The following is a 14,850-nucleotide window of genomic DNA, read 5'->3' on the forward strand; positions in this document are numbered from 1 at the left end:
TTGGAACGGGCCCACGCAGTACCAACGCAATACAGTTTTTCCGTTTATTGTGATCAATATTTCGCTTATTGTGATCAATCTCGCAATTCTTATACAAGCGGGAATTGCTTTTTTGGAGAAGCGAAACGAGTGAAACTAGAATTGTATTTTAATGAACATTCATTGCTCGCAAAAAGTACATTCGCTTATAATACTCACTTTATACAGCCACAATCAGTGATAGACTTTGGTAATCGGTACGTTTTCGTCTTTTGAATGAACGAATTTTTTCTGTTTTAAATTTGAGTAGTACTTATGTAAAAATGAGCACGTCAAAACGACGAGATCTCAGCTTATCAGAGAAAAAAATCTCAGCCTTTTCTTAACAAACTTCTAAAATAACCTAAGGAAATCAAGAGTTCCTTTCTCAGAATGATAACCAAAATTAAAAATAAATTCTAATCATTATGTATCTTCACCTACCAGCATAATGAACACTGTCTTGTTCATGATTTTGCTTTCTTTCAGTTTTACTGTCTCTGATGGTGGTTTTCGCTTATTGTTATCAGTCGGTTAGTGTGATCAATTTGTCTAGGTCCCAAAGTGATCACATTAAGCGGCGTCCACTGTACATGAAAAATTTCATACAAATCGGTCAACCTATTTCGGAGAAGTTCGGTTACAAACACTGTGACGCGAGAATTTTATACATAATGCATTATTATTTTAGAACAAATTTCATTACCATAAAAAAGGTTATACTGACTTGACCTTAAAAGATAGACATAATATGCTGTCGCGGACTTTTCTTTAGAACTTTTAGAGAGGAACAATTTTGTAATACATGATTTTTACGTAACTTTAACCGTTTAAGCAGCGTAAGCAACGGAAGCTGTTCTGAACAGCTGCAATTATGGATTCAATATAAGAATTAACAAACAAAGAGAAAACAGAATAAGTCACTTGCTGTATATGGATGACATAAAAATATATGCAAGTACACAAAATCAGTTAACAAACCTATTAAATCTGACTGAACAGTTTTCCGGTGATATTGGTATGTGTTTTGGTATTGAGAAATGTAAGACCCAAGCAATCAGAAAAGGCGTCCAACACCAAGTACTACATATAACCCAGAATAACGAAACAATCGAAGCCCAAGAACGAAATGATACATACAAATATCTGGGTTTCTGTCAATCCTCCCACATCAATCACACCAAAAAGAAAACACAGTTGAAAGATCAATACCTAGCCAGATTAAAATTAATATTGAACACACAGTTAAATGGAAAAAATTTAATGAAAGCAGTAAATACATTCTGCGTTCCACTGCTAACATATTCTTTTGGAGTCATCAGATGGTCCAAAACTGGTCTTGAAAATTTAAACATCACAACAAGGAAAATCTTCACACAGTATAGAAGGCATCATCCAAAATCGTCCATTGAAAGATTCTCATTACCAAGACAGAATGGAGGAAGGGGTTTCCAGAACCTAGAAAACTTACATCAGAGACAAACCTCAGATCTGAAGAAGTATTTCTTGAAACGAGCAGAAAGAAATGAAATGTTTCGCACCAACACAAGAGCAGATTTGAACCACACACCCTTAAATCTGTCGAACACCGAAGAAATCCACACCCCCCACATAATAGACAAAATAATAAGTGGACTAAAACAAAAACAACTACATGGAAAATTATACAAAGACTTAGAAGAAACTCATGTCAACAAGAAGATGTCATTGATTTGGTTAAAAAAAATCAAGCTTGTATGCCGAAACAGAAGGATTTGTGTTTGCTATTCAAGACCAAGTAATCAATACCAAGAATTACAGAAAATACATCATCAAAGATCCGAGTATAAGAAACGACTGCTGTCGCCTCTGCAAAGCAAAACCTGAAACGATCTAGCACATAATCTCCTCCTGCAGCATCCTGGCATAAACTGACTACAAAGCTAGACACGACAACGCAGCCAAAATCATTCACAAAGAATTAGCAACACTTATGAACTTAATCGAAGATACGACACCCTATTACACTTACATTCCATCTCCGTTCCTTGAAAATAACAAATACAAATTATACTGGGATCGCACAATATTTACAGACTTAAACATTATAGCTAACAGACCAGACATCATACTTATCAAAAAACACACGAACGAAGCCATTCTCATTGACATTGCTATTCCTAACACAAACAACATTATTCAAACATACCTACCACACCAAGATTTCAAAATATCTACAATTATCGATAGAAATGAAATCCATGTTGAATCTTAAAAAAATTTCAACTCTACCCTTAGTTATCTCTAATGTAGGTGTAGTCCCAAATAGCTTAGTTGAGAATTTAAAGTCTTTGCATTTGAATGATTCAATAATAATTGTCAAAATTCAAAAAGCTATTTTGTTAGGAACATGTCATATTGTTCGTAAGTTTCTCGAACAGTCTGATCATGTCAGTCAGATTAGATTAGCACCAGTAGGTCAGAGTAGTGTAGGTCACTTTCCAAGTGATGCGCGGATAAATGATCGGTAGTTACGCTAGAGTTTTGGGGATGGGGTGAGATTAGAGAATAATAGCAGACTAATTTGTATACTGTAATTCTAGAATCTCCAAAGTTGTTTTGTTAATCTAATCAATGCTTATCATTACTTGGTCTTAATACCCGCAATGATAGAAGTCTTGCCTGAATGCCGGTCATTTCCGGGTCAGTGGTGGGTCTTAATATAAAAAATATCTAAACTGTTAAATACACCAGAGCTTTGGGCGACGAGCATTAGTAGCGCCCCTTAGTGGATTGGTTTCTACATTACAAAAACAACGAACATCGACTGTAAGAAGTTTTGCAGACCTATGCTATAACTTTCGACGGATTTGATGAAAGCGTTGAAAATTTTGAGAGTTACAGTCAAAGACTCGAACATTTTTTCAAATTGTTGGCATAAAAACGACAAAGAAACTAGTGATGCCAAAATTAAGGTATTAATAAATTGTTTGGGCAGCAGACATTACAAATTACTTGCAAGTTTGACCCCTCCAGAACTACCACCTACAAAAACCTACCAAGAATTAATGGATCTTCTAAGAAATCATCTTGCACCGAAGATAAATGTTTTAGCTGAACAACTTAAATTATTTTCAACAGTTCAACAACCAGGTAAATCAATTTCCACATTCATTGCAGGATTGAAAGTATTAATTAAAAATTGTGAATTCAAAACGGAATGTAAAGAAAAAGAACCTCCTTGTTGTACTCTGCGATCCTCTTAGTTAAAGCATTAGAAACAGCAGTGACAATAGAAGCTTCAAGAATTCAAAATTGAGAAGTTTATAACAACTCGTCACACGCGACAAATAATCTTCATAAAATTGGTTTTACTAAAAGACAATCAGCATCAAAATACAATCAAAATAGATTTTCACGTCAAAAATCTTCAAAAACAACAGGCTGAAGCATCAATTTACAAGAATTGGGTCTATCTGGATTGTGCTTACATTCTGGAAAAAAAAAACCGTCAAACTGACAACTGTCGCATTAAAGGTAAACTTCACTGCAATCTCTGTCGAAAAAAAGGGCACACAAATAAAGTATGTATTTCTTCATTACTTCAAAAAAATCGACAAACTGTCAAAAACGTCGAAATCGGTTCAAATTTCTCTGTTGATGAAGAATTTAAAATAAATAATATTATCGACATCTTCAATACCTCTTCGTCAGCTTATGAACCAAGAATGTTCATTACGGTACAAATTCTTGGCAAACCAATTAAATTTGAGTGTGATACCAGCAGTCCAGTCAGCATCATTTCAAAGAAAATCTTCGATGCATTGAATCTTAAAGTGACTCTTCGAAGTACAAACATTCAATTTCGTTCCTATACGAAACAAATATTTAAACCTCTGGGTTACGTACGAATACCTCTTACATATAAAAAGAAGAAGTTCATGGGAGATTTATTTGTCGTTTCTGATTATGGTACAGCCATTATGGGAAGATGATGGATTCGAAACTGCAGATAAGTCTTCATGATTTTTATTCTGTTTCTACTTGTCAACCATCAATGTCAGAAATTCACAATCAATTCAGCGACGTCTTTCAACCAAAAGTTGGTGAAATTCCAAACTATCAATGCTTTTTATCTCTTCGAGTTAATGCACAACCAATTTTTATAAAGCCTCGCCGAGTTCCTTACGCTCTCCAAGAGAAAGGTGAACAAAACTTAGGTGACTTAGAAAATCAAGGTATTATTAAGAAAACTGATCACTCCGAGTGGGGAACACCTTTGAATATTGTGCCGAAGAAGAATGGTGACATTAGACTGTGTGCTGATTATTATTATTATTACAAAGTAACTATCAACAATCAACTTCAAGATAATCGTTATCCTATTCTCAGAATAGAAGATAGTTTCAATATTATGAAAAATGGCAAATATTTCTGTACATTAGACGTCTTCAAAGCACGTTTACATGTTCCTGTTGATGATGAAAGTGCACGAACACAAACAATTTCAACTCATCGAGGTACCTATTTAGTTAAACGACTCTTCTTTGGTATCAAAACGACTCCAAATGAATTTCATAAAGTCATCTATAAAATTGTTCACGATTTAGAAGGTACCACAGTGTATTTTGATGATATAATGGTTCAAGGTTCTTCTATTGAAGAATGTAAATTTCGTTTAATTAAAGTTCTTGAAAGATTACGTAAAGATAATCTGCATATGAGTCGAGAAAAATGTCAATTTTTCAAGAAGAGAATTCAATATTTGGGTCATGTCATTTCAAAAAAAGGACTCGAAAAATCTGAAGATAAAATCAAAGCGATCATAGAAGCACCAAGGCCGACCTCTTTAGAAGAACTTCAACGTTTTCTTGGAATGGTGATGTATTAGACAAAACTTATTCCCAGTGCATCCAGCATGTTATATCCATTAAACCGTCTGTTAAGAAAAGACACACATTTTATATGGTCTATCGAATGTGAAACAGCATTCAAAAAGCCAAAGCTGAAATAGCCATTGAACGAGTTTTCATGTCTTTTACACCTGATTTAGACATAACACTTGCCACAGACGCCAGTCCGTATGGACTTGCAGGTGTTTTGTCACATCGTTTTCCAGACGGATGTGAAAAACCAGTTGCTTTTGCATCCAGGTCGTTGACAAAAGCTGAACGTAGTTAGTCAGTTAAATAAAGAGGCAACAGCCATTTATTGGAGTTTCAAAAGATTTTTTCATTATATTTATGGAAAGAAATTTATTCTAATTGTGGATAATAAACCACTGAGAATTATTTTAAATCCTCAAAAACAACTTCCAGCCTTATCTGCAACCAGAATGTTACGATATGCACAATTTTTATCCGGTTTCAATTATTCCATCGAATGTCGAAAATCCAGTGAACATGTAAATGTTGATTATTTCTCCAGAAGTCCATTGAAATTATCACCAAAAGAATAAGAAAAAACTGATGACGAATACGTGTTAAATACGATTTTAATTAATCAGATTAGTACGGAAACAGTCACAGCTCATAAAATTAAAAGAGAAACAAGAACAGATCCAGAATTATGTACAATGAAGAAAGAAATTCTAAATGGAACCAGAAGAAATCTAGAATTTTCACTGCATGATGGAATAATATTTAGAGGACATCGTGTGGTAATCCAAAAAAATTACAACACATTATTCTACCAGAACTTCATTCAACACACCTAGGAATGGTTAAAATGAAATATCTAGCAAGAAACTATTGCTACTGGAGAGGCATCGATTCTGACATCAAAAGTATGGTTAAAAAGTTGTCAAATTTGTTGCGATGTTAAGAAAAATCCTACAATGGCATCGATTCATCAATAGGAAATACCAGAAAAGAATTGGCAACGTGTATACATGGATTATGCAAGCCTATTTTGCAACCATGTTCTAATTCTTGTTGATGCCAAATCAAAACGGCCAGAATTAATTATGGTTAAAAATTCGCCTACATCAGCAAGCACCATGTATCATTTACGAGAAATCTTTAGCTGGTATGGATTACCAGAAATATTAGTTAGTGACAATGCAACCATCTTCAAATCAAATGAATTTAGAACAATTTGGGAACGGAATGGTATTAAACAACGGATGATTGCACCAGGACATCCAGCCACAAATGGTCAAGCAGAACGATACTGTCAAACATTAAAAACAAAATTTAAATGCATGATGAATGAACCCGGTGATTTACACGCGAAACTTTGTAAGTTCCTCCTGCAGTATCGAGTTACTCCGTTATCTTCTGGGCAGACACCTTCTGAACTCTTTTTTCAAGTTCCTGCTTACGTGGGAAAATTATAATAAAAACATGGAAAAGATTCTGGACGGCTGTGAAACAAATCAAGTCATTATCAATATAAATTCCGTTTCAGATGATAGTGATAGTAAGATGATGACAGTAGTGTTGATCATTTAGGGTTGTGTTAAAAATTACTCTAATTTCTAATTTTGAACTTCTGCAGTTTGCATTGATGTTACCATAGCAAGTTATCCGTAACATACAAGTAAACACATAATTTTGGTCACTAAAAAAACGTCACAGTCACAGTGTCTTGAACAGTGATATTTCCACAACTTTAGATGGACCTGGGCCATATTTAATTCGATTATATAAGGTTTGGAAAAAAATCCCTGACTTTGCTGTAGAATATAGTGACTTTCAGTATATTTTAAACGTCAGTCAGCTTTCGACGTGACTCTTTCTACATTAAAAAAGCTGTAAACAATTGTATTTTCACCACCTGATCCAAATATATTTTTCATTGTATACTCGTTATAATTACTTACGTAAAATTTGCCACTGGATGAAATATTTATACATTTTCCCTGAAGAAAACGAAAGTAACACGCTCGTAAGATCACGCCTCGAAGGGTCGAACGTTGAAGATTTCTTGAAATTAAAAACTCTCCATCTTAAAAGCTCAAAGCAAAACATGTTCAATACAAAGTGATGTTGTGGTGTTCACAGCGTTGTAGCCCAAACTATTCCAATGGCTAATTTTAGATGATCGAGGAGGTTTGAATCCAATAATTATATCTTAACGAAGATGAGAGGCAATATGTTCGTAGTGACTGTGTCCGGCGGCAAAAAAGTCACCTGTCCGTACGTAAAAGAGCGTGGCGTTGTGCTATTCTCTCCCTCGCTTGTATTCGTTTAAGAGTTGCCAGAAGTGGGGCATACATTACCACAAGATACATAATTAAGTGGCAATCGGCCGATGGTTCACACTTACCCCGAAGGCACGCTTACCGTGACCGACCAGACACTACCACCGATATCGATACGCCTTCATCCTGTCGAATTCTTTTCTTTGTTCAGCAATCACGACGAATTTTATAATGAATCGTGCTGAAGAGAAAAATAGAGAAGTGGAAATTGTTGTTATTAAAGCACTCGTACTAACTTCAGCAAGAGTAGAGTGAAGGTTTAGCCAGTTTTGGTACTCGTCTAGACATTTTCATCTAGATAAGTGAACTACCCGTAAGTATTTAATATAATTTTATCTATTATATAGATAATTTGTGAAAAAATACATTTTATCTACGTCTAGATTAAAATAAGTCGTATCTAGATGAACAATTTTAATTCAAAGGATTTAACGATGAAAAAAAAAACGGTTAGTATAAATTTGATGCGTCAAATTATCGACCTCTAAGTTACTAACAATAAACGCAAAATACAAGCACGCATAATAAAACCTAACATTTTAGACAAGTTTGAAGTTAAAGTATCAAAATGTTGTGAAAAAGTAAGATTTGCATCAAATATTACACCTAAATCTTTTATGTTGTCAACAAGTGTCAAAGCATTACCATTTACAGTGTAAGCAGATGCAATATACCTCATTTTACGAGTAAATCTAACATAATAACATTTATTCCAATTGATCTTTAAACTATTGAGTAAACAATACATAGTTATCTTATTTAAGTTTTGCTGCAATTTTACTACATCTTCAAAATCCTTGACGGTGGAAAAAAATTTCAGATCATCAGCAAAACCAAGAACATTGCAAGTAAGAGAAGAAACCTGATCATCAATATACAACACAAATAACAGAGGGCCCAGGTTTGATACTTGTGGGACCCCGGATGTTAACATGTATTCACTAGATTTAAAGCCATTGTAAAAGACATAGTTGATCCTATTAGAAAGATATAATTCCATAAGCCTCACAAGAGAAGGAACAAGACCAAAAGCACTAAGTTTGTTTAACAATAAATTGTGGTCCACCGTGTCAAAGGCATTGCTGAAATCAGTATAAATAACATCTGTTTGTCCTCTTTTGTCCATTTCTTTAGCAATGTATTGTGTAACATTTAATAAATTAGTTGTAGTGGATCTCCGAGGTAAGAAGCCATGTTGATTACTTGAAATATAACGATGAGTACCATTACAAATGCAAGTATAAATGACCTGCTGGAATAAGTTTGAAAGAATGGCAATCGGTCGATAGTTTTTTAATTGCGTCTTATCATCTTTCTTATAAACAAGCGTTATTCGTGCTCTCTTCCATAAACTAGGAAATGTGGACGATGAAATGGCTAAGTTAATAATATGCAAGAGTGGTCTTACGAGTGCAAATCTTACATTATGTACAATGAAGCTCGGTATTTGATCATCTCCAGAAGTGTGTTTAGCAGGAAAACGGGCCATGTATTTAAGCAAATCATCTTCATTAACTGGCTGTAGCTGAACACAAAGACGATTTGACGGAATATCTTAACATCTATTTTAGGAGAAAAGTGTTAGTAAATATAGAAGCAAAAGCATTAACAATATCTTGAGGAGAATCGTACGATTTAAAACCATCAAACATCTTTCCAGATATCCTTGTAGTACCATTTTTCATATGCATATAGTTGAATATTTCACTGGAAGTAGATATTATGGACTCTTCAACCTTTTTCATGTAGGAATTATATGCCAGTGTAATTTGAGATTTACATATCCTTCGCAATCGTCTAAATTCATTGCACATTGCGTCATTACCGTTTGCTAGCCAGTTGCTTCTATATTTATTTTTAAGTTTCAAATTGTAAATAATTTCGGGTGTAAATCACGGAGGAAACCGAATATTACGTTGTTTGTAATACGGAAGTGAGGCTTTAAATATTTCATAAAGATGAAAATAAAACATCTCCAACGCATGATCAACATTATTAAGTTATTGGAGAAAAGACCAATCTTTGCGCAGAAAATCACCATAAAGAATAATAAGTTAGCTTTCCGAAAATTGAAGCGGTTATTACATGCGATTGGAAAAGAATTAGTTTTTTCATAAGTTTCTAAATCAAGATTGATTGATAAAGCAGGGTGGTAAGCATCTTTCTTGACAAATGGATATTCAGCATGATCAACAACAAGGTTCAGTTTCAGATTACAAAATAATAGATCAAGCATGTTTCCATAAGCATTTAAGATATTATTAAACTGTGTTCCTTCAAGTGAATTTGAAAAATTTTGGAGAAATTGAATTTTAGAGGACGCCGGACTATGGACATTACTAAAACCAGGAGCATTGAAGTCCCCGATCAAAATAAATGGTTTATCATAAAGATATGCTTCCAATGCTTCAAGAAAAATTTCATAGTTGTCAATAGAAGTATCAGGTGGAATATATGCAGCAACCAGAAAGAATGAAGTTTTACCAACATAACATTTGCAAATTATAAAATCAATTTGTGACACTAAATTTTCTATACTATCAATGTGCATGTAATTTTATTAGACAGAGCAACACCATCAAATTTACCAGTTAATTTAAAATTTCAGTCACATCGAAGAACAGTATAATTAGAAGGAAACAATTCGCCATCCGTAATCGAGTCATTTAACCAAGAAAACTTGAACAAAAAAGGAAAGATCGGCAACGGAAAGGTACCACAAGAGAGACAGAGTAACACAACAGCGCGTGCAAGTGCAAGCACAAAAACTGTCGATAAGATAGTCGGAGGTATTGAATTGATCAAACCTTACCACTGATATAGCGTCACAGTCACAAGGGTTTTACTATTACTCCACATAAAGAGCTGAACTATTTGGATCACCTAGTGTAAATTTTAATCAAATATTCACTAGACCGCCAGCAAAAATCACGATTAATGAGACATAAGTGCCAGCGTGTGTAAAGAATACAATTCGTATGGTATATGCACTTTGTGTGAAACAAAAATCACCAAATTTTGAGTAGATCGTAGAGTCTTATTTCGAATTTTGGAATTTGTTATTTGTCCTAGTCAAAAATGAAAGGATTTAACGACCAAGCAAAACAAATAATTTTAAGCGTGTCAGACTATCTTGATCGAAACCAAGATGTTTTGGAATTTAAGAAAAAAGGACGACAGAACTGGCCGTAGAAATGTTGAAAATTTCTGAAAGATCTGTCTACCGGCTATAAGAAAGACCAGGTTTAAGTGACTTTGAATACCAGAATATATATATCTTCTAAAATTAGCCACATAAAATGGTTGTTTCTAAAAAATACATTATCTACTATTAAGTTGCTGTACGATCGAGAAATGGAAGACATTCCCGTATTTAACGTTGGTCCTATATCCTTAACCAATTGGATAAGGAAAATTGGTTTCAAATTTAAGAAAAAATGTAACAGATTATTTTTCATGGAACGGCCTTCAGTTAAATTAAAAAAAACAAAATTTTTACGTGAATACCACCAACACAAAGGAAAAAAATTATATGAACCTCTTATTCTTGATGAAACCTAGGTATTTAGTAAGGGTATCATATGCAAAAAACATGGCAAGACGGTTCATTAAACATTGCTACTGCAAAAACTGGAGAAAGGTGCAGGTACCTACATTGTGGTTCACGCTGGAAATATAAACGGTTTTATTGAAGGAGCCTCTTTTATTTTTAAAGCTAATAGCAAATCTGGAGACTACCATGATAATATGAACCAGGAAAATTTTGAAAAATGGTTCAAAGAACAGTCGATACCAAGTTTGCGGGAACCTTCTCTTATTGTGATAGATAACGCAAGTTATCATCGTAGAGTTAAAGTGTCAATTTAGTCTTCATAGGTATTCATATGTTATAATAAAACTTTACATTAAATCCGAAATCACTGAAATAAAGAAATCAACAAAAACGCAAGGTGAATTAGCAAAAGATACTGATACATGGTCAAGGTAAACGTATTTTTACTGATGATCAATTGCTGGAAGAGTTTGAGGAAAGGCAACGACGTGCAGCGAATATTATTGTGAGTAATTTACAAGAGAAAAATGAGAGTGATGATGAAACCACCCCAGAGACTGAGAATGATTTAACCAGAGTAGTCGAAATCATATCGAGTGCTGGCATAAAAAATGCTGAAATTATTAAATGCTACCGCATTGGCAAAAATTCTCAAAATAAGTGTCGACCAGTTCGAGTTGTACTTACTTCGGCCAATCTTGCTTATAATATAATTGCAAATTACAAAATAACAAATAAAATTTATGTTAATAGAGACCTTACTAGACAACAACAGAATAATGCGTATCTGGTTCTTAAGGAGTTCAAAACTCGCACCAATAATAGCGAGGTAAATCTAAAATTAAAATATATGAATGATATGCCAAAAATCATCACACAAAAAAACAAGTAGATACCCAACAGACGACCAATCAGAGTGTATTCAGTCTTAATATATTATACCAAAATACAAGAGGATTAAATACAAAAACTCAAAATTCCTTTCTTAATGTTTGTGAAGCGGATGTAGATCTGGTATTATTAACTGAGACCTGGCTGCATGAAGATGTCTTCTCCAATGAACTTTTTTCCTCGCAAATTTGAAGTATTTAGATGTGATCATACAAATGGTAGAGGAGGAGGAGTATTGATATTTGTCAACAATAAAATGAACGTAAAAAATTTTAATCTACCTAACTCTCCAAACAATATTGAACTTATGTGTGTGTAAAAATGATTGCAGATGATATAATACTGTCAGTTTTAGTTGTCTATGTGCCTCCAGCTTCTTCCTGCCCAAAATACATGGAACTATTTGAGTAGCTTGAGCAAAATATTGACTTTGATCATCCTGTAAAACTGGCAGGTGGTTTCAATATTACTTAACTTACTGATTGTATATCGGGAGCAAAATCAACCTCTTTGTATAATACTTATGCTCACTTTATAAATTTAAATAACATCACACAACATAACAATATTCTGAATGCCAATGGTAGAATTCTGGACCTAATTATTACTACAAATAACATTTCTGCAGAAATAATGAGGCAAGAGGAACCACTAGTCATTGAGGATTTGCACCATCCTTGCCTTGATCTTATCCTTTCCGTGAGTGAGACCAATAAACCAAATTTTGGTCAGAAAGATCATTTTGTGTTCAACTTCCGTAAAGCTAATCTGCAAACCTTGTATATGGACTAATTGAACATAGACTGGACCTGTGTATTGCAGTGTACTAATGTTGATAACGCTATATATCACCTTTACCAACTTCTAAATGATGTGTTCGTAAGGCATATACCACTACGTAAGTTAAGCTCAAAAAGTTACTATCCGATGTGGTATTCTAAAACTGTCATAGATCTTATTAAGATGAAAAAAAGATACTGGAATAATTATAGAAAATCTCGACTACTATACCATTTACAAAAATTTAAAGACCTTAGACGGGAAATTAAACATGCATTGCGGCAAGATTATATAAATTTCATTAAAAAGTCTGAAAATTCAATTAAACATGATTCTAAAAAATTCTGGTCAATGATTAATATGAAGAAGAAATGTAGTAGTATACCAGGAATTATGAATGATGGAGAAAAGACGTTAACCTCGCCGCAAGAAATATTAGATGCTTTCGCGCAACAGTTTGCTAGTGTTCTCAGCCGTGTGATAACATTGATCATTGCTGTGATATCAACTGTGATACTGGTTGTAGGGCTTCCAAATTCTGTGATAAATATTGTTGTCCATCTGTGAATAGTGATATTCAAGGCTGTGAAGTTACTGAGTTTCTCTCGAAGTTTACTGTGTGCGGATAACGTACCAGCATTCATTGTTGTTGACTGTATTAATTGTTTTGTTGTACGATTGCTGCATATTTTTAATTTAATTATTGCAACTTGTACTTATCCTCAAAACTGGAAAATATCTCGTGTTTGCCCTGTGCCTAAGTCTAGTGATACATCTGATGTATCCGGATTCAGACCAGTTACTCTCTTGTGTAATGTTGCTAAATTGTTTGACTCTATAATATCAGAAACATTTTATTCTCATGTGTCCAAATAAATAGAATCTGACCAACACGGATTCATTAGGCGCAGATCTACTGCAACAAACTTAAGTTCGTTTACGCACTTTGTATCTAAAGCATTAGATGATAGATTGCAAACAGATGTGGTTTACACAGTTCTAAGCAAGGCTTTCGACAAAATCAACTATTGCATTTTATTACATAAAATTGAAAAATTTGGATTGTGTGATCATTTAGTATTACTTGTGAAATCTTTGCTATTGGGTAGACAACAATATGTTGAATACAACGGTTACAAATCTCAACCATTTCATGTTAATAGTGGAGTAGCCCAAGGCTCAAATTTGGGTCTACTGCTGTTTGTTGTTTTTTTAATGATGTTATCAATCATTTAAGGTGCAAAGTCTACATCTATGCTGACGACTTAAAACTTGTTTGTACTATTCGCACTTATGAACACTGTTTATTACTGCAAGATAACATCGACAAATTCATTGAATATTGTAAAAATAATTCCCATAAATTAAATGCAACAAGGAGACTAAAACCTTCCAAAGTTTTTCAAAAGCAAAGCATTAGAGGTTTCCGAGATTTTTCAATTTCTTTCAAAAACAAATAAGTTACGCCGAAGATTCTTTCACGTTTATAAAACAGAATCACCAGGAGCTCTCAACATCTTGAAATTTTTTCAAAAATAAAACACGAGAGACACCAGGAACCCCTAGGATTCTTTCAGATTTATAGAAAAAACACCAGGGATCTCCGAGATGTTCTTACATTTTTTTAAATATAATTTTGTTGTTGTTGCTTAATCATTGACATCTTTTTCTTAATGTATATGGAAGGGGGCCTAAAGCGGGCATAGAGCCTAAAGCGGGCACTCTCTTTAGTTTTGGCGTTTCAAAAGATGGTGCGCCCTAACCGCGCCGACATAGTGCATCGCCCCCCCCCCCGCATACTTCACATCAGTCGCCCGGGCCTCCTGAGAGTACCCAATTATGTGCTGTTATAAATAAATAATTTTCACATGATTTTGAAAAATATTGCAAAGTGTGTCACATCTGTTTTTTCTATGTTTGTGATTTTTAAGCTAAGAATGAAATTCGTTAATCAATTTGTGTTTATGCGGCTACCATAAGGTAGCAGTTAACTGCCACTTGTCGCATCATTTTGAGTTTAGATGTTGTTTGCAATTTTAATTGTCGAAATGGGCAAAGCGGGCAGGGCAAAGCGGGCACTTGTCCGGTTTGTCCTTCTAGTGTATTTACTAAATATCTATAGTTGTTTCGAAAAGAAGAACAAAGGCAATGTGGAGTCTGTGAAACAAATTATAAAAGAAGAACTTGCTGAAGATAAAACGAAGTCTAAGAAGTGAAAAAACCAAAAAGAAAAATACGAGATATATCGCTTTAAAAAAATTATATTTCGAATTACCAAACGTCAATCCAGGGGACCTTCATATTTATATTCATATCTAGTCTACAGTTTTTACAAAAAAAAAAATTATAAAGTTGAGCAACTTTTACATCACACTTTAATCGGCACATTGATGCATTTTTTTGACGAAGTGCTGAAGAGGTTTGC

The 14,850-nt window shown here is 34.0% G+C and overlaps 1 protein-coding gene across 1 annotated transcript; it reads left to right on the forward strand.

Annotated features, from left to right (window-relative positions):
* Positions 1-4,054: 4,054 nt before the first annotated feature.
* On the forward strand, positions 4,055-7,055 carry LOC135129857 (uncharacterized protein K02A2.6-like). The gene is made up of 5 exons (XM_064057126.1): positions 4,055-4,881; positions 4,986-5,170; positions 6,135-6,319; positions 6,406-6,417; positions 7,038-7,055. The coding sequence occupies exons 1-5, from the start codon at positions 4,055-4,057 to the stop codon at positions 7,053-7,055; spliced, it is 1,227 nt and encodes a 408-aa protein (XP_063913196.1).
* Positions 7,056-14,850: the final 7,795 nt, after the last annotated feature.

The sequence above is a fragment of the Zophobas morio genome, unplaced genomic scaffold (assembly GCF_036711695.1).
Source record: "Zophobas morio isolate AGI-343-1 ecotype UQ-CSIRO unplaced genomic scaffold, CSIRO_AGI_Zmor_V1 ptg000017l, whole genome shotgun sequence".
Lineage (NCBI taxonomy): Eukaryota > Metazoa > Arthropoda > Insecta > Coleoptera > Tenebrionidae > Zophobas > Zophobas morio.

Bases quoted from the DNA above. Each gene is read 5' to 3' on its own strand.
- LOC135129857 (XM_064057126.1), top strand. From the start codon at position 4,055: ATGTCAGAAATTCACAATCAATTCAGCGACGTCTTTCAACCAAAAGTT. The intron at 4,882-4,985 runs GTATTAGACAAA...AATGTGAAACAG, and splicing joins CGTTTTCTTGGAATGGTGAT to CATTCAAAAAGCCAAAGCTG. The intron at 5,171-6,134 runs GTAGTTAGTCAG...TGATTGCACCAG, and splicing joins GTCGTTGACAAAAGCTGAAC to GACATCCAGCCACAAATGGT.